The sequence below is a fragment of the Mauremys reevesii genome, linkage group 18 (genome assembly GCF_016161935.1).
Source record: "Mauremys reevesii isolate NIE-2019 linkage group 18, ASM1616193v1, whole genome shotgun sequence".
Lineage (NCBI taxonomy): Eukaryota > Metazoa > Chordata > Testudines > Geoemydidae > Mauremys > Mauremys reevesii.
Genome location: NC_052640.1, coordinates 14,980,160 through 15,006,097, shown reverse-complemented (window position 1 = coordinate 15,006,097; position 25,938 = coordinate 14,980,160). Strand labels below are relative to the sequence as shown.

Sequence of the window (25,938 nt, the reverse complement as noted above, 5' to 3'; positions counted from 1 at the left end):
TCTCGTAGGGGAATTTCCAAGCTAGTGAAGCATATGGAAAAAGGGAATTCTGTCTTACCTTATCGTCAATATCACTCTCGCTGTCACACTGCAGATTAGAGAAAGAGAGAGAGAAAAGGCTTCATGAAATATCTGTATATAAATGAAACTCCTGCATCATCATCTACAATCTTTCAGGTGGCTGCTTAATAGATATTTCAATGAACACAGAGTACACTTTCATTGTATGCATTTTACATTGCCAACATAAATAAAAAATGCAAAGAAATAGCAATTTCCTCTCTTTTTTTAAAATAAAAATACAATGTGCTCGTAGTTGAATTAGATGTTCACACACAAAGTGGGCTTTAATCAAGTGAGACAATCAGCTATGTGTTGCAATAACCACTGGATGTCACATGGATATTTCAACACAAATCTTGCCCTCTTTTCATCCAAAACTCTGGAAATGTATAGACACAGCTGTGGATGCCTCTAGTATGATAAGCACTTTGTCATTTAATGAGGAAACTGTGAAGGTGGCAACAGTTTCTAAATCAGATTAGTAGCACCCATAATGGTAATTTAAAATATATATATATTTATATATATTTTAAAATAAATTATTTTGAATAGTGTATCTTAAAATGAGATTGAGAACCCAAGTCGAAAAGTGTTTATTTAAGGAGTTTCAGAGTGAACTCTTTTACTGTTTCTGAAAAGGGAATATTTCATTTTCATTGCACAAGTGATGGCAAGACAACTTGAGCACTGAATGTTTAGGGGTGTATGGATTTCATAGGCCACAGGTCAGAAAGATTTACATTTGCAAGATAGAAATAAACCCACACAGAGTGGAAATGTCTAGCTGTTGTGGGGCTTCTGGATTCCACTGGAATGTTAGTTCACCACGCGTGGATATTACAGCACACATTTGCAAACGGAGGTCAGGATGGGAATCCATGTTGTGAAACGCTTTATTGGGGCCCAACAAGCTGAGACCATGCACCACAAGTATGGAAACTGGCGGTGAGAAATCTGCACATTTGTATTACCGAAGAAAGAAAAGGAAACCTTTTCTTAGGTCATCTAGTCTCCATCTTCTGATCTCCGGAGAGGGAGGATTGTTCCTTACTGTATAATAGGTCAGTTTAACTGGAACGTTGTGAAACGTCATGCAGTTATGCTGTGACACTCTTGCCTTTCTGTGGTTTGCCTTAGAAATTACATAGAAATCTCTCCTTCCTTTTGGCATCTGAAGTGGCATCCCTAAGTGCCAGAAGGCTCCAATGACTCTGTATTCTTTGATAAGTACAAAGCACACCATGAACTTTGGCATTCGTCAGTCATGATTCTATAGTTAACATTGCCACAGGTTTCCACTCTAAAGCTTATTCTCACCTAACTTTTTGCAGTAATAATATTACCGTCTAAAAATTTATGTGGCTTATGGATGGGGGGCGGGGAGGAGTCAATAATTTTTTGGCTGTTATTTCAACAAACATTTTTCAAATGTTTCAAAAGTCTTTAAAAAATGACATGCCCCATCCCTTCTTCAAATTGTAACGGACTCTCCAGGTTTTCAGCCTCCTTTCACTGACAAATGCCACAGTTTTAAAACAACACATGCATCCGTGCACTTGTGTCTGTCACAGTTTTGAAGAAACAAGAATTCAAAGCAAAAAAGTTGGTAATCTTGGTTAACTACTGATTTGATCTCTTTAGTGATGCTGCTGGACAGAGACTTATCCATCTATCAGCAGCAATGGACAGTGGTTAGGATAACCTGGGAAGACTCTGCAGGTAATGGGGTGTTACAGGTAGATCAGTCTTAGCCAATTGAGTGCTTCAGCACCTAAACCTTATGTGCAAATCTAGAAGTGCTGCGAGTCTATTTTCAAGAATAAAAATGTAAGCAATTCAATAGGATATGGGACTACCGAGCTAAACAGGATCCCACGGCAACCTAGGTCTCCCCTCACAGCCCACTATAGGTTTATGCAACCCTGTTTTCACTTTTGAGCTCCTTTTATCTTTTTAAAAGAAAGAAAAGAAGGAAAATCACAACACATACACTTTGTTAAGCTTTCAGGTGCCCTTAAGGCTCAGCCATTCAGTTAACTGCAAAAAGACAGTTATCTTTTCCGTAACTGGTGTTCTTCGAGATGTGTTGCTCATGTCTATTCCACAGTAGGTGTGCGTGCTCGTCACGTGCACCGGTGCCGGAAGCTTTTCCCCTAGCAGTACCCGTACGGGGGAGCACCCTCCACAACCCCTGGAGTGGCGCCTGCCTGGCGCGGTATAAGGGGAGCTGCACGCTCCTCCCACCCTCAGTTCCTTCTTGCCAGAAAAACTCTGGCAGCGGGGAAGGAGGGCGGGATGTGGATAGACACGAGCAACACATCTCGAAGAACACCAGTTATGGAAAAGGTAACCGTCTTTTCTTCTTCAAGTGATTGCTCAAGTGTATTCCACAGTAGGTGACTCCAAGCTGTATCTGCTGGAGGTGAGTAGGAGTTCATAAGTTCTCGGGACGGAGTTTCACCCTGCCAAACCCGGCATCATCCCTGGTTTGGGAGACTATCGCACAGTGTGAGAGGAACGTGTAAACCGAAGACCATGTGGAGGCCCTACAAATGTCCTGAATAGGGACGTGGGCCACAAAGGCAGCCGACGAGGCCTGCGCCCGCGTCGAGTGTGCCCTAAAAATAGGCGGCAGGGAAACACCCGCCAGCTTGTAACAGGAGTGGATGCACGGAGTGATCCAGTTGGACAGCTGCTGAGTGGAAATCGGCTGGCCTCTCGTGCGCTCAGATGAGGCGACAAACAGCTGTGAGGACTTTCTGAACGGCTTGGTTCGCTCGAGATAGAAAGCCAGAGCCCGCCTCACATCGAGCGCGTGGAGCCGGCGTTCCTCATTAGTTACGTGATGTTTGGTGCAAAGGACTGGTAGAAAAATGTCCTGACCCATTTGGTAGGCGGAGACCACCTTCGGGAGGAACGCAGGGTGTGGACGGAGCTGGACCTTGTCCTTATGAAACACATTATACAGTGGCTCGGAGCTCCGAGACCCTCCTGGCCGACGTGATAGCAACCAGGAAGGCCACCTTCCATGAGAGGTGAGACCACGAACATGTGACTAGCGGCTCAAACAGGGGCCCCGTAAGCTGAGCCAGCACCAGATTCAGGTCCCACTGCGGGACCAGGGTAAAGCCGGTCCAAACCCTTAATGAACCGGCTGGTCATAGCATGGGAGAACACCGTGTGTCCTTGCACCGGGGGATGGAAAGCCGAGATGGCTGCCAGATGCACCTTGACCGACGAGGTCACCAGACCCTGGGCCCTCAGGCAGAGGAGGTAATTAAGAATAAGCTGAAAACTAAACTGATTACGGGTACTACTGCACGAATAGTTCTGGGGACGAGCTGCAGCAAGGCTGGAGCTAAGCAGTTCCGACGCAGCTTCACTGGTGGCAAGAAGGAACTGAGGGTGGGAGAAGTGCGCAGTTCCCCTTATACTGTGCCAGGCAGGTGCCACACCAAGGGTCGTGGGAGGCACCCCCCCTTACAGGTACTGCTAGGGGAAAAACTTCCGGCACCGGTGCACATGGCGAGCACGCACGCCTACTGTGGAATACACATGAGCAATCACTTGAAGAAGAAGAGCTAAATACATTTGTTACATGTTATACACAGTGCACTCCATTTATAAGAATCACTGATATAAGAATCAACCACAGATAGTGATCAAAACCATGGGAACAAAATCATTCCTAAACTAACTAAAATATGCCGCTTGTAAGAATCAACTGCTTCGAGAATCAAATCATCCAGGACGAATGTGATTCTTATAAAAGGAGTACACTTGTATAAAGTAGCAAATATTTAATATTGGGCTCTTCAATTTAGCAGAAAAAGTCATTTGATCACTTGATCCAATGACTGGAAATTGAAGCTAGACAAATTTAGACTGGAAATAAGGTGTACATTTTCAACAGTAAGAGTAATTCACCACTGAAACAATTTACCAGCAATCCTGGTGGATTCTCTATCACTGAGTATTTTTAAATCAGATTGGATTTTCTCTAAAATATATGCTCTAGAATTATGTTTGGGAAGTTGTATGGCCTGTGTTATACAGGAGGTCAGACTATATAATCCCTCTGGCCCTGGAATCTATGAATCTATGGAAAATACAGCAAGAATAAAGGATGTAAAATTCCTGTGATGCTGCGATAGCCATGCATTCCTAAACTAAAATTCTGGAAAGAGACAATCCTAAAACTGCAACAAACTCAGAGATATGCAACCCTGTTCCCTTCGAGAGCTGTGCTTATAGAACCAAATGTCACAAGGTAGGCTGCACTACATTTGTATTTTGCACATCTTCAAACATCAGCTTATCAAATCACTACCACTGTCAGGGTAATCTTCAGAAACCACTGGAAGCCAATGCCTATTGAACAGCTCTAGTGCTACACATTAAGCACACAGTTAAATATTTTGCTAAACTGAAGCCTAAATTCTCAGTGACAGAACCTTCAAAGATGCTGTTGCCTCCTACTTAGACCTTCTACTTTTCAGCATATTTAAAACTTCACTAAGGAATAACTTCATGCAGACTGGTCCTTAGCAAATAATTTCCCACATGCCTTACTTTTCAACTTATGTTGCTAAATTTCATGAAATAAACAAATAAATAGAAGGGGTTAGTGTCACTTCTGGAGACCTGGGGTTTCCACATCATGTTTGAAGGTCAAAAGACAAAATCACTTTGTTACAGACTCTCATCCTAGTTCCTAGCCCTAGCGGATGTTTGCTGACCTCAGAAAGACTCTCACAACAAAGCTGTGCACAGTTGGCAGGTATCTGTTCTGGTGAGGCCCAGGCCTAAGACAGAAGGGGCACCACACCTCGTGATTAAAGTGCATTGGCAGCACACTGTGTGTAGGCACCTGCCTGAACTTGAACATGGCTCAACACAGTACTGACAAAGCAACAAATTCACCGAAAAGCTTAAGAGAAAAAGAAAAGGGAGAGTCACAGCAGTAAGCTAATTATTGTCTCTATAAATACACTATTTAGGGAGATTGGATGATTTAGGGGATTGGGAGCCTTTCATCTCCAACTGAGTGGTCGAAATCCAGCGTAAGTCAGTAGTGACCAAAAGCCAGTATCATCTAACAGCTGTTTGGAACTCAATATGAAATAGATTAGGTTAGTCCAGTTCCTATAGTGGAAGGGGTCCATGGCCCCAAACCACCGTCACAGTTGATACTACCACTTGTGGTCTCTGTGGCCGGTCTACACTAGAAAATTAGGTCGGTTTAACTACACTGGTCAGGAGTGCGAAAAATCCACATCCCTGAGCAAGGTAGTTAAGCCCACTTAAGTCCCTGTATAGACAGAGGTAGGCTGATGGAAGAAGTCTTCCATCGACCTAGCTACTGCCTCTCAGGGAAGTGGATTACCTGCGCTGATGGAAGAACTCCTCCCATCAGTGTAGGTAGTGTCTACAGTGAAGCACTACAGTGGTGCTGCTATATACAAGCTATAGATTGAATGGACCAAAAAGACTGAATTATCTTCTCACACTTAAGCCCCTGTCTACACGACACTGTGGCTATCATTTTGACTGCTGTGTCACTTAGACTTGCACTGAGATGGGATTAGTAGATTCACCAGTTTTAAAGACAGAAGAGACTAATATGACCATATAGTCTGACCTCCTGCATAACACAGGCCAGAGAATTTTACCTAATGCTGCCTGGATCTAGGGTGACCAGATGTCCCGATTTTATAGGAACAGTCCCAATTTTTGGGTCTTTTTCTTATATAGGCTCCTATTACCCCCTACCCCCTGTCCCGATTTTTCACATTTGCTGTCTGGTCACCCTACCTGCATATAGACCAACAACTTGTGGTTGAACTATGGCATATCTTTTAGAAAGACACCCACTCTTGATTTAAAGACCCCAAGTGATAGATAAATGACTCACTAGCTAAAGCTGTGGCAGCAGCTGGAAGTTTCTACTCATATGCGGTGAATCTACCTCTACTGTGGATTAAGTGGGGCAAGCAACAGAGGGAATTTTTTTGAAAATTTCCCTCCTTTAAATAGGGCCCAAACGGTAGCCAACTTGAAACAAGTTTGAAGTAAATCTGAGAGGTGGGGGGGAAGGTTGCACTGTTGATACCCTATGTTGTACTGGTTCTGTAAATGTGGGACTTTCCAGGCTACCAGTTGACCACCTCGCAACAGCTCTGAATGTAATTTAAAAATTTTACATACAAACGAATCAAGTAATTTCAACTTCTTGTTTAATAATTCTGTATCTCACAAGCATTAATAGAAATTCGTGCTGAGACTTACTCAAAAGAACCCAGTTGTGCCACTTGATATAAATTCTAATTAACCAAGCCCAAAAAAGTCTTAAACATTTCTTTAAAGTTGATATATTTTTGCCTTTTAGTCATGCCAAGCTATTTCACAGATTTGCAACATAAATGTTAGCCTTTCTAAACATGGGAGTTTAGTTCAAAGGTTTTTTAAAGCAGATTTTTTTTAAAATACTTTTGGAATGTTCATATCCATTATTATCCAAATCTAATGTGATTTCTAGGAGTTATAAGTATTAGTGGCTTTTGAAGATTCAAGGTTGTCTCTCCTTTTACAGCTGAATAGTGTATAATATCAAAAAAATTGAAAAAGGCACTGTAGAAAACTAAAAAAAGTCTTACCTGTGCTATAAGGGGAAAAAGCTTTAAGGGAAACTTGCTTACTTAATACAAATCTTGTAAGCTCACACAGCCATAATGAGTATAAAAATCCATTACAGGTGGCTTGCATTACTAAAAGGTGCAGAACTGCCTTATTTAGATGCCTAATTTTGCTCTGTGTGATACACAACTTTGCCTGACGTAGATAAGTGAACGCTGTAAAAAGCAAGTGAACCATCAAAACTGCACTCTAAATTTTATAAACAGACATACAAATGAAACAAACATCTGCTATCTGAGGATAAGTTTTTCAATTCAGAATCTGAAAATACACTATAATTAATTGTTTAAAAACTAAAAGGAAAGCAAAGATTTTCGTTTCATTTTAATTTAAATTTTCCTTAGTTTAAACACTAAGGCTCCCATCCTGCAATTGAAAAGCCAGTGAAGCACCATGTGGGTGAAGATCCGTTTGCAAATTTGGCTCCATCCCCACGAATCTAAATGCAAGATGTTGTCTTTAAATGGACTATTTTGGACAGCAAGCAACAACTACTTTGTTCATCTTATAGACCAGATGAGTGAGGCTAGATTTCTTTTCCAATCTCTTCCAATCCTGCATAGATTTAAATGTACATAAGCTTTACTCATATGAGTAGACCCACCGACTTCATTGCGACTATTCAAGTCAGCAAATGTACACAGGTTCTTAGTCTTTGCTGGAATTGGGCTCTAATCTCTGTGATTCTACAAAGAAACACGCCCAGTGCGCTCTATGTATGTTAACCTTTGAATCAAACCTGCTAATAGAGCGAAAAGAATGCTACAGCATGCGAGAAATAATTATCATTATCGGTGTATAATTTGGACTACTGATCAATATAGAATGACCTGGAAAACGGAGAGTGTAAAAACAAGCTCAAGCTCTGGAAAATGGAGGGTGTGCAACAAGCCCAAACAGATTTTCTTCCGACTCCCACCAATTCTCAAAGGAAATCAATGCCCAGCTCCAGTGAAAAGCCAAGCTACAATATTTATTAAGTGTATGGGGTTTTTCTTAAACAATTTAAAGAAACCTACATTCATGTACACATAAAGAAACAGGAACTCTCAGGCTGCTGAATGTGCAAGAGTGACACAAAGAAAGAAGCAACTATAGCAAAAGCAACTCCGCTTGGGGAAATACATAAAACACAAAACCAATGTCATCTCTTCCTGCCCCACCCTCCCAAAAAAGTAGATTTCAATAGATCAGTTTAGTTTCTGTGGTAACACACTTCAGTATCCTTATGCCCCCCTCCCCACTATAAAAGAAAGGCCTTGGGTCAAAAAAGAAAGACCCATGTTTTCTGTTGAGAGGAGGTTTAGATGAATAATTAAGTAATAGGAGAAACTTCAAGTTGACCTATAGGATTCTCAGGGACCTATAGAGAAAAGGCTGTTCTGGGATGATGGGAGGGGCTCCAGAGGTACTCTCAAAAGAACTAGCAAATTAAGATGGTGTAAGTCACACAACCAGTTTCCACACAAACTTTGCCTAAGGAATGTCAACTGCAGAGGAATTAAAAAAAAAAAAAAAAGCAGCTCTCCACAGTTTTACCTCCCACGCAGCTGTTGTCAACGGGACAAAAGCCCTTGTCAAAATACAAAGTTAAAGAAATGTAAAGAATGGCAACTGTTGACAGCTATGGGGGCTCATTGAAAGACAAAAGCTTCAATTACCTGGATATTCCTAGAGGCCTGTTAACACTCCTGGTCTATAAGCAAAACTGTAAACAGCCCATTGTACTGTGTTCATACAGGCTTGTAAAGGGATTATTTGCTGAGTTTTGCCAATTGCCTCTTAATTCCACCAAGAATGTTTGCAAAGCAGACCCTAATTGCCCCAGAGTTTGTAAACAGTTTCCTCCAACACAGGGTTGGAGTCAGAACCCTTCCTGCGAGGGAAAGTTAACAAAAAAGAAAAATACAGTGGAACTGGCTCAATCTGCCACACAGAGGCCATAAGTGCTTCCCATCCTCCTGCCCTAAATGAGGCTGAAGTGAACTTTCTAGTAGGAGGAGAGAGGCAAACAAATGGATTGCAGTCAGTGCATTGAAGAACTACTGGGAGGAGACTGCAAAACCAGCTGTTAAATCAACATTGAAAGAGGACTCCATCACAATCTCAGGGCTTGGCTACACTTACAAGTTGCAGCGCTGGGAGTTACAGCGCTGCTCATGCAGCTGTGTGCCGCGCTGGCGTGTGACACACCACACACTACCAGCGCTGCTGTGTGGTGGCACACTTGCCTGCACTCAGCGCTGTATTGATGAGAGGCATGTGCAGGGCAGCTAGAACACCTCCAGAACACCTCGTTTTGTTTTTGTTTGGCGCTGAGGGGTGTGGGAAGAAGAAGGAAGCGGGTCATTCCCTTTCCTGTGTTTGCCAGGTGCATCGTGCATGCATCATCATTCATTTCATCATTCCAGCATTGGCGCCATTGTGAGTGTCTTCTCTGTCTCTCTCTCTCTGTGCGATTTGGCAATGGAGCCCGATGATCTGCTGAGACTCTGCTGATGAGTGTCACCAGCACAACACGTTTGGTCTCGAGCTCCATTCCCAGCTCCAAAGTGACAGTGAGGAGGATGATCGATGATATGATATATCTATTCTGTTGTCTGTGACACTAGTTGCTTGCGGCATTCTGCTTGAAAAACACCACCGCGCGCTGGCTGGGCTCTGAACAAGCACTGAGTGAGTGGTGGTGGTGATCACATGGATCATGGGGATGAGGGCAGTGGCAGAACTTTGGCTGCAGAAACTTTCTTGCCTGTTTTCATGGGACTGTGTGTCCGCTCCGCTCTCCCTCTGCTGACTGCAAGATTGAGAAGAGCCTTGGCTGATGGAAAAGTGGGTGGAAAAAAATCTGGAAGAAATCAGATCCAGACACGGTCCCAGTCGGCAGGTTTTGGTCCAGTTTGAAGTGGGTTTGCGTGGATGCAAGTTTTGAAGCAATTTTAATTTGCTCCTGCAGGCAAAAGAAAAGAGAGAGGGGAGGGACCGGGGTGACAGGGTGGATGGGATTTTTTCTAACTGTGGAGGGGCAAATGGGTTTAACTGTGGAGGGGCGATAGATGCTGGCATTCTATTCCCTGGGCCCCACATACAGGCATCGTACGTTTATGGTATTTCTCAGTCTTCAGGCGCCACACCACATGCTTGGGCGGCATTGCACACGGTGGCGGCACAGGCTGGCCTGCTGGCCTGAAAGCATGATGCCATCAGAACAGAGGAGAGGCAGGCAAGGAGCAGGGAAGGACTTCCCAGACAGGAAGATAGATGATGTCATCCTTGGACCCCCGCCTTGATGCCCACTGAAACCCTGCATACCCCCTATACAGCTCATGAAACCCTATACAGGGAAGAAGCAGGACAGGAGCAACAGTTCAACTACAGGCTGAGCTTTGGGCGTGCAGAGGCTCTGTGGAGTGTTTGTATGGGAGAGGAGAAAGGGGGCTGGAGATGTTTGAGCTTGATATGCGCTTGCTGTAAAGCCATATCAATATTGAAGTAAGCGCTGTGACATCTTGATATATTGAAGAAAGGCATGGACCACCGAGGAGGAGGCATGGAGGCAGTGAGTTCAAGTCCTGGAGGCTGAAAGGGCAGAGAGAGAGAGCAGGGAGAGGAGGAGGGAGGGGATTGAAGCTTGAAAGGATTTGCTGGAGCAGGAAGAAAGATGCTTGATTTGAGGCCCCACTGTAATGGGAGTGCATTGCACTGCATACATAATTATTCTATAATAATAATACATAATCTATCTTTAATATCTTTATTTTTCTTTTTCTTCTTTCACTATTCAATAAGTTGTTTTTAAAGACTGTTTTCAAAGCCATTTTTTGAAAAAAAGAAAGAAAAACAGACAACACAAACAGACACACACAACACACACAACACACACAACACAATGGGTTTGTAAGTGGGCTGTACAAGTCACAAGTTTGAAGTGTGCATGCACATTGTGTTATTTGCTGTTGAATGCACTGTTTGTGCATATGATGCATTTGCATGCAGGTTGCAGTGCAGGGTGTGGGTGGGGGGGTTGGTAAGGTGGTGGGTGGTGGTGGTAGGGGGAGGGAGTGGGGGGAGTGGTGAGAGGTGGTGGTGGGGGTGGTGGTGGCACAATTGGGGGCAGGTGGACAGGGGGGCGGTGGGGGCATGGTAGCACGGTGGTGGGCTTAGCATGGTCTACTTGCTCTTGCATGGCAATGGCGCTGCTCTATTTTTCTTCTAGCTCCTCTTTGCTGCTTTTCCTCTTCTGCTTTTTCTTTCTCTTTTCTCTTCTCTCTCTTCTTTCTCTCTTTTTCTTTTTCTCTCTTTTCCTCTCTGTCTCTTCTTTCTTTCTCAGCAGCTCTTTTTTCTTTTGTTTTTTTTTTCTCATTTTTTTTTTTTCTTTTTTTTTTTTCATGTTTGAACAGAACAATGTTGTCACAACACAAGCAGCATTCAGCATTTGTCACACAGACACAAGAAATGACAACATTATTGTATCCACTTTCTCCAGACATGAATTGTTACACTGAGGAGTTCTCACTCTCACTTGCATTTACAAGCTGAAAAAAAACACAACAGAAAAAAAGTGTGAGGAGTGAGGAGAGTGGGTGAGAGAGGAGTGAGTGAGCTGGGGAGGAGAGGAGGGCTAGGGGTTGAGGGGAGGGGTTGAGGGGCCTGAGAGTAGGTGATATCTCTTCATCTCTTCACTATTCCTTCTCTTTTAATTTTTCACCCAACTTAATCCTGAAGATGCTTCCAGAAAGAGTCTCTTAAGAGAAATCTCTGGCGGGCCGGGGGGAATGTCGCCGCCCCCCCTCAGTGGTGCGGGGGACCCCTGTGTTCAGAAAGGGGTCCCCTGGCGGTGGACGGCCGACGGACGCCACACAAGGACAAGTGACACTGCTGGGAAACCTGGGACAAGGGAAACTCGAAACCTGCGATTGCCCAACTGAAGCACGTGATGACGCTTTGCATGACTAGATCACTGCAGATTGAACATCATTACCGCTAGACCACATCTCCAGATCCCTATCCATGCCCATATATGCATGCATGCATCCATCCAGAAACCTCTCCCACAAAATCAAGCACCAAAGCCGCTACGCTCTCCTCTGCTTGTCCTTCTGCTCTGCCGCTGCCTGCCTGCTGGCTGCTGCCTTCCTGCTTGGCTGGTTTCCCATCCCCTCCTGAATGCCCAGCTCTCTTCCCCTCCCCCCCCCTCCCCCTCCTTCATCCCCCTCCCCTCCCCCCTCCCCTCCTCCTCCTCCTCCCCCCCCCCTCCTGCCCCCAAGTATGTTGTCCATCTCCAGAAGGCCAGGTGCAGTATCAAGTATGTTGTCCATCTCCACTCCCCTCTCCACGTAACCGGGGGATCTAAAACTCTTCTCCTCTTCTCGCTCTTTCCCACCAGCTCCTCTTTTTTTTTAACAGCAGCCTCGCATTCCACTGCTCCCCTGTGATCCCCCCCCCAGCCCGTCCCTCCCCCTGTGCTGCTCAGTATCATGAATTCCCACGGCTCTATCCACTGACCTGCCTCTGCTCGCACTGAACAGGTGCTCAAAACACCAGCGCCTGTGCCCCACACCTGTGCTCCATGCTGGGGCCTGCTGGCCTGCACAGCTGGACCTACAGTTGCCTGTGGCAACCTGTTACCTGTTAACTGGCACACTGATTTGCAGCACACAGCAGGGAGATTTAGGCATTTCCATTTAAAGGGCAGGTGGTCAGAGGGCAGAGCAGTAGTAGGCAGCAGCTGGCAAGAGCTGAACAGAGAGGTAGGGTGAAGCTGAATGGTGGCTGGTGACAGGTAGGTGTGGGGCTCGTGAGTGCCTGGCTGGCAGCTGTCCCTGGCCCAGCAGCCAGCGCTGCACACCTGCCAGCCGGGGCATGGCCAGCCCTGCAAGTGTGGACGGGAGCAGCTAGCAGCCGCTGAAAGCTGGATGCAAGCGTGGGTGAGCGCTGGAAAGGGAGCTGGACCAGCAGCAGCGAGTAGCCAAGCCCTCATTGACTGCTCTGGTGCAAGATCAGATTCAGGATGAGGCAGAGGTTGCTTTGGAGGGTAAAAGTGGTGGTTTTCTACCTTCCACACATGTAATCCCAGAATTCCCTATGCACTATTATCTGCCCCCACTATCTTGCCTCATGTCCGAGCAATCAGAGACAAGGCAACTCTAGAGAGTGTAGGCTCACAGCCCTGCTCTTCTGCGACTGTTGTGCAAGTGTTGGTGGTTTCAGGCAGGGAATCGTTTCAGTATGCCATCCCCTATGCTTCCTCAAGACCTGGAGTTAAGGTTGGCTGAGGCTATGAACCCAGCGAGAGGTGAATATGGCGGCTCCTGTGATGGGAGAGGGCATAAAAGGACAAGGTGGGCTGGGTCCTTGCGAGATTTCCAGCCTCAGCAGGACTTCCAGGGAATACTGGGAGTCTCGAGGGACTTGGCATGAGATTTGGAGCTCTAAAGGGAGCCCTGTACTCAGAGCCACTTCCTGTTTCCCAGTGGAGACAGCCAAACTGATGCTCGCAGCTCCTTTTGGCAGGTGGCCAGTGCACAAATTTGCTGATTTAGGCTCAAAAAAAGGGTAACATAGTGGGAATCCTGAGGGCATCTTCTTATGAGATGGGGGAAACATGTCTAGCCTCCTGGGGCAAATGTGAACCAGGGGCCAGGATATTATCCCAGAATTGTGGAGTGACTGATGGCAGCGCTAGCGAGGCTGGGGGTCAAGGTCTCCTCTCGCCCTTTCTCGCCTCAACCCCCGGAAAGGGGAGGATGGTTAGCAGACAGGTAGAGGCACCCAGAGACCCCCCCTAGCATGGTGACTGGCTTCCGCTGTGGTGGGAGCAACCAAAGAATTGGCAAAGGCTCAATGAGGTGCGAGTGACTGGTCTGAACTGCTCCGTGACAGGAACCTTGGATGTAATTTGACTAATAAAGTTGCGGCCTGGTTATGTGTCCTTGCCTTCTTCCACGTGTGTTCTTGCCTTCTTCCATGCGGTGAGCACACCAAAGTTGGATATGTCAGTGATTTAAAGATGGACAAGGAGTTACTTCAGCGATGGAACATTCCGGGTTAATAGTTGGCCTGTACAAATCAGCTTGATAGAAGAGAAAAAGGGACTAAGGCTCTTAAGAAGCAAGAGCAAGTATATCGATGGAGAAGGCCTTGTTTTGTCATATAAATTAGACTGCTGCTTGCAGGACAAACTAGCATTAACTCCATTCTGCAGTGAACTGAACACAAACTGCTAATCCTCACCACCACTCCATACACACAACCGGAAATGGGGGAAATATGAATTGTGCTTGCTATTGCAATCCGATAGTTCCAATAACAACATATAATTAGATATCTAGAGGTTAGCAGAACTAAGCCTAGGTCTACACTACAAACTTTTGCTAGCATAGCTAGATCAGTCAGAGGTGTGATCCTGACCGACACAGTTACATTGGCCAAAGCTCCTAGTGCAGACACAGTTCTACTGGAAAACATACAGGATTTTGCCAGTAATAAGCTGCGTCCACACTATAGTGTACCTGCACTGGCAAAATGCTCCTAGTGTAGACCTGGCCTAATTTTCATACTGATGTGACATAACAAGACTAGAAAGGTGTGCACCACAGTTTAGGATGCTATTTACTGATATATTTTCTGGGTTTGTGTGTGTGCACGTTTGTCCATCAGTTGAAGACTGGAATGCAGGTTTTAAAAAAAAAAATCGATCAGAGTTGGTCAGAAAACAGCCCAAAATAATAAAACCAAAAGCCTTTAACTGCACCTTTTGTAGATTTTGACTCACTAGTCTATTTAACAAACACTGCCTTCTTGAATTGAATATGTTTTTTGGGGGGGGGGAAGAGAGGAAACATTATCCCTAGGACGATGCGTGGATGTCTCTGCCTTAAAACAAATAGAGCACAGTCCTGATCATAGCTCACACACCCACTCACACAGTACTAAAAGATGGCCACAATATTGTGTGGTTATTATTTACAACCATATATTGTTATCTCATTTCCTTTTAATGGCCAGCTTGCTGAAAACATCTGGCTCAAAATCTTGCATTGTTTAAAAGCAAAATAAAATACTATATCTTTTTAAAGACTCCTCCCCCCTTGTTCCCTCCCCCTCACGCCCCCAAATTAATTCTCCAGAGCTGCAGGGAGGTGCTTATGGCAATGGCTGTGAATGCGCGTGTAGGGGTGTTGTTTCCTATTAAGTTTGGCATCAGATTCAAGTCTACAGGGGCTTGCTTAAGATGATAGGAAGAGGGAGTTTTATCATGAGCCAAGCTGACAGAAAAGCCTGCTAATGGGACTTGAGGCATACACACGAAAGAAAGTGCCAAAACATTACGCTACCGCCAAGTGTCAGAGGGCCACTGATTTATTGCAGCAATTTTGCCACTGTGTCCTTCTTTATAAGGTCCCATAAGTCCTTCCTGCTGGCAAGAAAGCATGAGCTGCTGCAGCTAGGGGAGAAGTTTAGATCCACAGCACAGAGACTGGCCAAGAGAAAGGAGTGGGGGTGGAAAGAAGGAGGAAATCGAATGTTGACTTGAACTTGCCCCAGGCAGGAATGAGTCCTCTTAGGTCCACTGGCTCCTTGACAGTTTGATTAAATGAGTCAGGGCCTCCCTATGGCTAGACCAGCTTAGGCTTCTGAGTACCAGGGTAGAGCTGTAAGAAACAGATTGAGCCTCAGGGCAGCAATTTCCCCCCCTTCTCTCCTCAGCATTTGGCTAGGGGAAAGGGAGGTTATGAGCACTACAGATGTATATGCTGCGCCTTTGTCTATGTGCATGTAGGAGGGAAGGTGGGGGGGGGGGGAGAGAACAGCATGAGTGTATTAGTAGTGGCAGCCAAGGGTAGCCCTGAGCACTATAACTAATTTTGAGGGGCAATGATGCATCGTATGGTCTGTCTGCTGTTTGGTCTGAGGGGGGCCCTGTTGTGAAGCAGCAATCAAGAGGACATTTTGTTAAGTGACCAGCAGCTGTCATTTGCAAGCTGAGAGGAGAGAAAGAAGGGGCGGGGGTGGGGGGGGGAACATTGTACCTTGGAGGCAGAGCACATTAATCCACCAATCTGCCTCAGGTTTAACTCTAAAAATGCTCAGCGCCTCCTCCACTCTATTACCCTTCCTGAAAGATGCATTCCTCTCATGAGCTGTGAATCCGTCAGACGGTGCGAGCTTCCTTACCTCTCTGGGTCAAGGAACCAATGCTAAAATACTGTTTAAGTCTCTTTTCATTCCAAAAATCAAGTTGATCTGCTGCGGCTTCGGGTCAATCCCTCAAGGACTGTTTTTTTCCCCCCTTTTCCTTTTCGTTAGCACTCATAAATGAATCAAGGAAGCCCCTGACACTTAGTCATTTCATGCTGTACAACATAAAAGACAGTCCCCTGATGATCCATGCTAGGATCTATTAAAAGGTGGGGGAGGAGGAGGAGAAGGAGGAGGGAGAGGGCTAAGAAGGAAGGGAGAAGAGAAGAGGGGAGGGAGGGATAAAACCTCAACCTTTTTGATTTTTTAGGATAAAAGCTGGAGGACTTTGTTACAAATTCTAGCCTACATCAAAATACCTTAAATAATTCAAAGAACATGTTAAAGGGAAGAAACTGAATGTTGCTCTGATGTTCAGTTGCTGCAACGCAGAATATTACCCAAAACACCACAGCCTGTTAAGGGAGAGAGCAGCCTTGAGCATTTCAGTTCTTTAGAAAAATGTCAGAACCTGTAAAAATCATAATTTCCAGCAACTTTTTTTTTTTTTTTGCATGATGTATACTCAGTGAGACTGAAATGTAGGCTTCTGACAAGCTGTTAACAAGACAACTTTAGAAATCTGTCTGGAGCTCTCAGGGAGATGGCTGCCATTTCATTGCTTCGAAGAAGTTCATGACATGACAAGCAAAAATCAGGGAACAGAGACCTAAAAACCACGGTGTAATTTTCATTTGCTTCTGTCGTGAAAGAATTCAGGCAGAAATATTAGAAGGCTGCAACAACTAAAAAAGCCAGCAACTGGAAAATCATTGCTTGGGTTTGACAAGCATATCTTTTTATGCTGAAAATGGATTTTTTTCCTCTCTTACGTGAAATAATTTTGTTTAAAAAAGGATTAACTCCAAATTATTTCATGAGCTCCTCAAGGATTCTAAGAGCTGCCGGTTCTTCATACTGTGTCTAAAAATGATCCGATTAATATGAAACTTTTTCTACCTTTAGGGAAATATAAAAGCTGGTGCCACCTTTTCTTATGGCACACTGCAATCTTCTGCTCTACTCTAGAGTAACCCGACAGACACTGCTGTAATATAAGGGCGTTTAATAAAAACAAATTCATATAAACAAAGAATATGAGCACCCTATGTCATCCAAACACTAGTGCTCACACCTCACTCACGAGAATCCTTCTAGGCTAACCAAGCTGGAATCACAAAATACAGAACTGAATTAAAGAAGGTCTGGGGGTTCATCACACATCTGGAATCAGGCCTTAGTATACCAGTCAACAGGCCCTCCATGACTCTTTGGAGGGACTAAATGGTTTATTTTCCAGAATCTATCCATGCTGCAGCACAATTAGACACAAGTGGAAAACCTACGTGGTAGAATCTGTGATCATGAAAGGGAGACCAAAGGTGAGACTCTGGCTCAAAATCTCTTTCTATGTAAAACTGATAATCTGAAAGCGTTTTCTTACATTGGATTAGCTCCATAAATGTCAGGACACCAGGCGATGCATCTTACTTATGTTTTGTGTTCCTTAATTCAACTTTCTAGGTACTGGTAACCTACTCTTTCAGCCAAAGATGCGGATCTAGCTCTGGCATCCAAAATTGAAAAGTTAGTCTTCGTTCAATTCTTAACAACAGTGTTATAAGTATGGACCTCATAGCATAAGTGCTGAGATCCATGCACCGACGATTTGACAAATTTCCCCCTCCATTACAGTGCTTTGACATTATAGTGATAGATGCTTTAGGGAACCCTAAGACAGACAGTCACACATTTTCAACACCATGGTTAATTACAGCCTGCACTAGCATGGAGATAGAGTGGATGATCCAGTAGATCATGTCTATCGCTACCATCTATGATTCTACGACTGATATAAATGGGGTACCTGCCTTTGGTTTAACTAAGGGCCAGAATTTGGCCCAGTATTTACACAGACCAGGCAAACAATGAACTGAAGTTTTTTTCATTCCTTCCTCTTTCAATTCTTTTCTACACAGCTCAATGGTGCAAATCTAAGGCAGTTTTGGGATAATTGAAAGGACAGTGCACACAAAGTTGAATGGCTGACACTGCATTTCACCAATTTACAATGCGGAGGGAACTCTGACAAGAAAAGAAGTCTGGTTTGTCCCTCTTCAGAGGCAATGACAAGTTCTTTTCATTCCCCACTTACTATGGCATTGTGTGGCCTGTCAGTCATTTTCTTTTCATTAGGCAGACGCTTTGGGAGACATCACAGTGTCAGTGCTCTACATGGGCTTTCACTGAGAAGCTAGAGAAAGATCTGTTGCTTCTTTTTTTATTCTGTAGTTTTAAAATGTGACTAGCCTCACCCGCTTCTAACAGGTGGCTCATCTTACCCCTCCTTCCAAACAGCCCGCTTGTTTGGGCATTCCTAGCCCCTTGGTTCTACCCAAATTAGCTTTATGAGACTGTGGTTCCCCAATATCCTCACACTCCAAGATGGCTCCTTAGAGGAGAGAGTAAAATGAAGACAGAATTTTCAGTTACTCTGCCAGCCCCACCATCCCATCCTAGCAGCTGGGGTATTCTGTAAGTGTGTATAATATTCAACGGTGACCCAGATGTTAACATGAAGAAACTCTAGTCCTTGTCTGCAACCAGCAAATATTAACTCAAAAAGCAAACTATTTGCAACAGTGAAGGGTGAAGACAGTTGTGGTTTGACTACATAAACCTTACTAAATTTAAAGAGGAAGGTTGGGTTATTTTGCATTTGACAAAAAGTCATTACATCACTTCATTATATTGTAATCCCACACTGAAACCATAGCTATCTGTCCAGATATCTCAAGCTTATTGTAAATATATATTTTTCTAATTGGGCCTTATATAGTGCAGGTGTACATTTAAATGTTATATACATGTCATAATAGGAGAACAAAAGGAGCATAAAGCACTAAAACACTAAGAAATAACAAGGGTTTGTTAAATGTGCCTCTGCTATGACTGGAATACATTTAGATATTCTTAGCTCTCCTGCAGTATTGCATGTAACTCTGTTTGGGAATTTCATTTACCTATATATTTGGTGGAGAACATGCATGGTTGTCTTTATTAGTTGGCAGGAAGCTGTTATAGGAAATTTCAGCAAGGAACTCAGTAGATAAAGTGCTTTTTAATCCATTAATATCCTAGTTAATAAAACGGACCCTTCCAGAATGAACAGCAACTTGTGCCTATGGAACATGCTGTGATTTGTTATGACTAAGTCATGGGAATATTTATTTTATTTTACTTTATAAATAAAGAGCTGAACTTGTCCCATTTGATCATCCTGTCAACGTAACTCCTTTGCAAGCCATTGCTTCTCCCCATCCAGACACATTCTTGAAAAAGTAGAGCTACTGGTTTTCACATGGTGGCAATGAACCCACAGAATGGGCTACACATCAACACATGCACCTAGCCACACATATGCACAACATATGTTCCAAGGCATGGGAGAGTTAAAAGAAACTGGGCCAAGACTGTTTTTAAAAAGAACTTGTGCCCAACATTTTCAAACTTGGATGCCTAAAGTTGGGCACCTAATTCCAAAAAAAATGTATTTTAGGTACCCAACTTTGGGTATCCAAATTTGAAAAGGCCCATGGTTATATACATTATTTTTAGCATAATGTTCAATTTGGAATTTGGACCTGAAACTTAATCAAAGGGAGAAGGACCTAAAGCATTCCCTATTTGTCTCAAATCAGGAAAACAAAATACACTATATAATAATTTCAGTGGATGTCCTAATGCTAGGTGACTCAGATACATGGTTCTGTTAAGGCCTTTTAACTGTCCAAAAGGAAAGTCTTTGGTGCTGTCACATGCATGATTTAGAATACTTATGTATAATTAACATTATAATCAAGGTTATGTAAGCCCATTGCTATTTAACTCATAAAAAGACTGTTTGCTGTTGTTGATAATAAAGGATAAACCTTATAAAACTACCAGTCATGTCTGCATGAACATCATCATTCAACCTGGTTAATGATTTGACACAACCAGGGAATCATCTACAGAAGCCCATTTCCTCTGTGAGGCAGCTGTCAGCATATGTGCTAGAACACTAGTTGAGGGAAGGACAGCCTGGCCTCCTTGATTGTACTAGTAGGTAGTCCAGGCCCGAGGCAAAAAAAATTACTAAGATGGCAGCTGAAGAACATTTTAAATCCAAGGTGTAAAGGGAACAGAAAGTTTAGATGCATACAATGCAACTCTTCAACAGTCAAATTTGAACGGACTTCTTTCTTTCACTCCATCCAGTCCTCAAAGCTAGTAGAGATAGGTAAGTCACAGAGGTGAAGGAAACCATTACTTGGAGTAGTCACACGTGTATTTTTACTGAATGTTATGCAATGAAGTAACAGAGGACTGGACCCCTGTCATTAACCAGCTTTTGCCTTGAACTATTGAAAGACAAACTTGAAAACGATAGGTTTCACTTTAGATTAGAAATTGTGGGTGCTTATCTGAAATGTTGAATACTCTCCACCATCTCATCTCATCTCATCCATTCCTTCACTTCCCGTTCAGTAACCTCTGGTTACACAACTTGCTCTTACCAACCTTCAAATCCTCAATGCCCCACCCAACGTTAATAGTCGACGGAAGTGTCTACCTACCTTTGCATTCCATTTGCATCAGCTGGAAAGGTAGTCTGGCCTGCACTGACCTGAAAGATGAAGTTTGGAGCCTCTGGAAAGTTCAGAAGGAGCCTAACGTGCATTTGAAACCCCCTGCAACTGACCCTCCCGCAACACTTAAAATTAGTTTGGGGGGTCAACCCACTTTTTGTTGTTTGCAAATTTAATACTTTTATTTATTTTTATGTACATTTTTCCTTCAGAGCAAATGTCTGCTTGGATGGATTGTTGGATGTTAACAGCTGGGTCTCTGCAAGCAAACTGACAACAATGAGTGCAAGCCCCAACTGTTTGATAAGCCTTTCCTCAGTAGTGATATCTTTCCCCAGGACTAACTCACAACAGGATGGTTGAAAAGTAGAAGAAAAGAAGGAACACCTCAAGAGGAGAAGTAGGCAAAGAACAGTAGATTAAAGAACAAAGATAACACAAAACAACCCCCTCTCCCCCATTGTGGACTAGCAATGGGATGGGACTACAAATATAGCCCTGCTTCCATGCTCACTGCTACCTTTAATTGCTATTCAGCATAATTACCACACCTTAGAAACACCTACGATTAGATTAGATGGAACAAACTAGTATGTATTAGTCATGAAGCCAAAAAACATTCCATTAAGGAAACTGATTTCAGTTACAAGCAATTAGTATAAGCAAGAGTGAATATAAAAATCTATTTGAAAAACTGGAAAATACCTTCATGCTGTCCATTTTAACCATTCTCTGCTTAGTATATTGAAGTTAAGAATACAGGCCTTGTTGCTGCGATACATGGGAGGTACAATAATGCTGGGAGTAAATTTTGTACCTGTTGTGATTTTCGTCATATTGCATTTTGGTACCCCAGGGCCATTACATCTGCTGAAAATGGCTCGCAGCCACAAGCAGCAGTAAAATGCATCAATAGCAACTCACAATAGCAGCATTATTAATGCATGTCACTACCACACATGTAAGAACAGGAGGAGTTTTCATCGACTGCAGTGTAATTAGATGCCTTTAAATTTGCTTTAAAGCCTTTTAATGAAGCTACACTGTGGGAAGATTCTCCTCAGCCTTCACATGAAATGTTTGCACAGGTAACTAAAAAGCCCAGGGGCTTCTGGCAAGCATTTTTGGAATACATGTAGAGAACGGCAGGAACTGAATGTAGTCTCCCCCAAGTACATTTTCTTTTACATTTTCATTTTAAATCACACCTAGCACACTTTTGTTTATGCAGCAGAAATACCATTTAAAGCAAACCAGTTTGTTGGCCCAGCTGGTTAATGAAAAATTGTCACAACTACAAAAACAAATCTTTGTTTTCAATTTTCAGTAAGCAGAGCTTTAAAAGAACAAGCTGCTCTTGAAACCATGACAATTTTTTTTTCCTATCAGAAAAAAAAAAAAGTCCTTCCTAGCAACTGCAATTATGATACTTTCATGTCAAATGAATTATATTACTGAAAATAAATCTTTCTAAGATGCACAAGAGGGTTATCTGGCTCCAGTCAGACTTATGCATTACTGGTTTTATATGTTGTACTCTACTTGATTAATATAGGTAATCAAATTATATTGCCTTCCACTGTGCTCTCAAATTCAAGGCTATAATGTTTTCAATGACAAAGTTCATAGAGTTGTATAAAAATGTACCTCATGCTGTACCAGCCCTTTACTGCTGTAGTAAAACACCATTTTCAATTTAGTAATAAGTGATATAAAACAGAGTGTCTTGATTGGCAGGGTCGTATTCATCATGCAGTGCCCTTTGACACGGCATACTTCAGAATGGAAATGTAAGGAAAGAATCTACCACAATATCGGACACTGATCCCTTTTTCTGGCATTTTTCTAAAAGAAGCACTGATTTCTTCCTGAAAGAATGTATAGAGGGCTACAGAAGGGCAGACTCAGAGAAGTACATTAATTTAATTGAGTTCCACCATATAAAGGTTTTCCTGCGCAGTAGCCAATCCTGTAACATTGCTTCCTACCTTGAGTGGTAAATAACAAAAAAGGGAGGAAGTGTAGCACAGTGGATCGTGCTCAGTCAGGAAACATGGGTTCTTTTGTGGCTCTGCGTCCGACTTGCTGTTTGGTCATAAGCTAGTTGCCTAGGCCTAAATTTTTAAGCGATTAGTGATTTTGCATGTTCAGCATGAAACATTGTCTGAAAATGAGGCCCCTTTAAGGTAAGTGCTAAGTTCTTTGTGAACATTAGGCCCCTTTAAGGTGCCTTAAATTGGGCAGTCAAAAACTTAGACACCCAAAATCACTAGTCATTTCTGTGCCTCATTTTTCCCATCTGGAAAATACTGATAATCATATTTACCTATATTTGTTAAGTACTTTGAGCGCTATAGAGGAAAAGCATATTAACAAAAATATTATTATAAGTAATACCACAGGCTGAGTTATAAAACCACTTCATGGGGTACTAGATTATGTTTTTCTGCTAATTGATGTCTTTTCTAAACATGTATATTGAACAAATGATTTTACCAGGAAAGACAACTCTTAGAGTCAGGAATTAGTATTATCATCCCAGGTTTGTTTCCTTGGCAACTTCACATTTCAAAATCTACCCCAAGGAAAAATATAGGCAACATATCCTTCTCAAATCATACACTGATAATCTTGTGATTAAAAGCATCACCATAATGTGGCCTTGCCATAAAATGGAGAATTAACAACTCTATATTAAATGATCCACTGCTGTTGAATAAAATGAAAGTAGCCTTACAAGAACACTTAATGAGAGGCTCTGTATTAGAATAGGTTTAATCTAGGATGCAGCTATAGATGTCATAAGAAGGAATTTATCAGCATTGCTTCCACTAAAACAGAAATGCAAAATTGCTGAAATGAATTAGAAACAGATTAAAAAACTAGGACTTAAACATAAAAGAGAATGAGTTGATGCCACCCTCAGAGAGCTCATTTGAGATACAGGAGAACTTAATTCGCCGTTAACGGAGGAATCATAGTGTTTGATGTTATTAAAGAGAAGCCTGCATTATGAAGAAGGAAAGAAAGGCAGATAGTCTTTTGCTTTGTCAATTAAAAATGAAAACCCAACCAGAATATCAGCGGCAGACTCAAAGACCCGATAGAATAAATTTACTGTTGCCTTAGGGACCATCAGAATATCTTATGTGGGACTCTAAAAAAAAACAACTAAGTGCTGTGTAAAACATCACCAGTTTAGAACATGCTTGCCTATGTTGCACAAGTTAATGCCTGTTGAGATGGATAACTCAGTATTAAAGAAATATACACTGCAATTGAGCAAATGCTTGGAGCTTGTGAAAAATATGAAATCAGATGAAGCCTCTTGAGTACACTCTAGACAGTTTGGTCAGAATCTATACAGAAAGAGCTCTCTCCCACCATGATAAGGCTCCCCAGGACCAGCTATACTGTGGCCATACTATGAAGAATAAGTCAGTGTATCATCTCTCCTATTACGTAAGAAGAATCGCATATTTTCCACGTGTATTACATAGTCCAATCTCTTTCATAAACCAAGGAGGGTCAGCTCCTTTATGAGTGAAGCTTTTATCTAGCAGACACGATACAAATATTCACGGAGTTTAAGGTAAATAGGGAGAATTGGTAGTCTAGTTTGCCCTCCTCTATATATCACTAGCCATTACATTTCACCCAGTTACCTCTGCATTAAGCCCAATAACCTGTGTTTGACTAAAGCATATCTGCAAGAAAGCCTCCGGTCTTGATTTGAAGACATTAAGAGATGGAGATTCTAACACATCCCTTGGTAATTTGTTCCAATAGTTAATCACTCTCACTGTTAAAAATTGTGAGTTATGGTTAACAATTCTGGTTATGCAAAGGACAAACTGAGTTGATCAAAGATGAGTTTTTTGTTGACAGCCTCTGTGAGTATACTCAATATCTACTCTGTCTGATCCAATGAAATCATCTATGACTTACTATTACTCCTTGCTAAAAAGGTGTTTGACTGTGTTGAGTGGCCCTTCTTTGAAATACTGTATCTATAAAAATCTGCTTCAATCCCAATTTTCATTAATAGTCTGATGTACTATGCCAATCATCTAAGTACTTGTTTCTGAACTAATGAAAGATTTATAAAGAGCTTTGATCTTGATGGAGGAACCCATCAAGAGTTCCCATTTATCTCGCTACGTGCACGCTTTGATACTCAAGGCTCACGATCACTGCATCAGTGAATGTCCTGATATTGCCATAAACACAGTTAGTGAAGCTGTGCTGCATACATATAGCTATTCCTGCTATACATTTCTTCTTTCCTTTTAGCCACTCCTCAGTCACAATTATAAGGTATATCTGTAGTGTAAGCTAATAGAATCATTTCTATTAATTTGATTCTTACAAAAGTGCATTACAATAACTAATACTGAAAGTCAAGTTGTTCTACCTGCACTGTAAGTATACCAAAGCTAGAAGAGGAAGTGTTGTTAGAACACAGGACTATGAGCCAGGACTCAGGAGTTCTATTCTTGGCATTGCCACTGACTTGCTTTGTAATCTCTTCCTGGCTCGGTTTTCCTAAATGTTAAATGGGTGTTGTAATGTACAGAGAGAGAGAGAGTTCTCTCCTGTAGGCATGTTGTAGGAATTAACTTTTGTGAACCTTAGCTGAAAAATCCTATAGAAGTGCAAAACATTATTAATATTTATATTTTGCTTGAGGTGAGTTTTCTCCCTCTACTTCTGCACTTTTATTGTTAGCTGAAAAGCTTTTATTAAGCCTCCATGCATCTCCCTTTTTTAAATGAAGATTCCAAATAAATAATGAGATATGGTTAAATTTGAACATTACTAATAATTACATATTAGCACAAAATAATGGAAAATCAGTTGCTTTTTTAAAACTTATCTGCCAAGCCCCAAGGTCAGTGATCTGCATCTTCCCTCATGAAAGAGGTTATGACAAACTCCTAAAATGAAGCATTTTTCTGCACTCCCTGTATTGATTTAGGTGCACAGGATGCCATGAAACACAGTACCTGGCAGGTAAAGTCAACGTGGAACTCATATTTTATTTTAAAATGTATGTATATTTGCAACCCGTCAGTGCATGCATACATTCTTGTCGTGACTGTGAACCTTAAAGAAGTTTCTTCAATTAGGTACAAAAGTTTTTAGTGCACCTTCTAAAACGTAGCAAATGAATAAAATATGTATTGTAAGTGGAAAACATCTTAATGCAGTTTAAACTGGCAGGCTGCCTAAAGTTGATTTTTTTATTTGTTTCTTTTAAAACACAGAATTACCTTTTTCTTTTCTTTTTTTAGTTTGTAAGGGAAAC

The 25,938-nt window shown here is 42.5% G+C and overlaps 1 protein-coding gene across 13 annotated transcripts in view; it reads right to left on the bottom strand.

The window, feature by feature from the left end:
- Nucleotides 1-25,938, bottom strand: part of FBRSL1 (fibrosin like 1) — a 739,850-nt gene that overhangs the window by 212,742 nt on the left and 501,170 nt on the right. For all 13 annotated transcript variants that reach the window (XM_039504497.1, XM_039504484.1, XM_039504491.1 and 10 more), the window contains one exon: nt 59-88. In XM_039504497.1, coding sequence (XP_039360431.1) covers nt 59-88 — 30 coding nt within the window. The remainder of the gene's footprint in view (nt 1-58; nt 89-25,938) is intronic.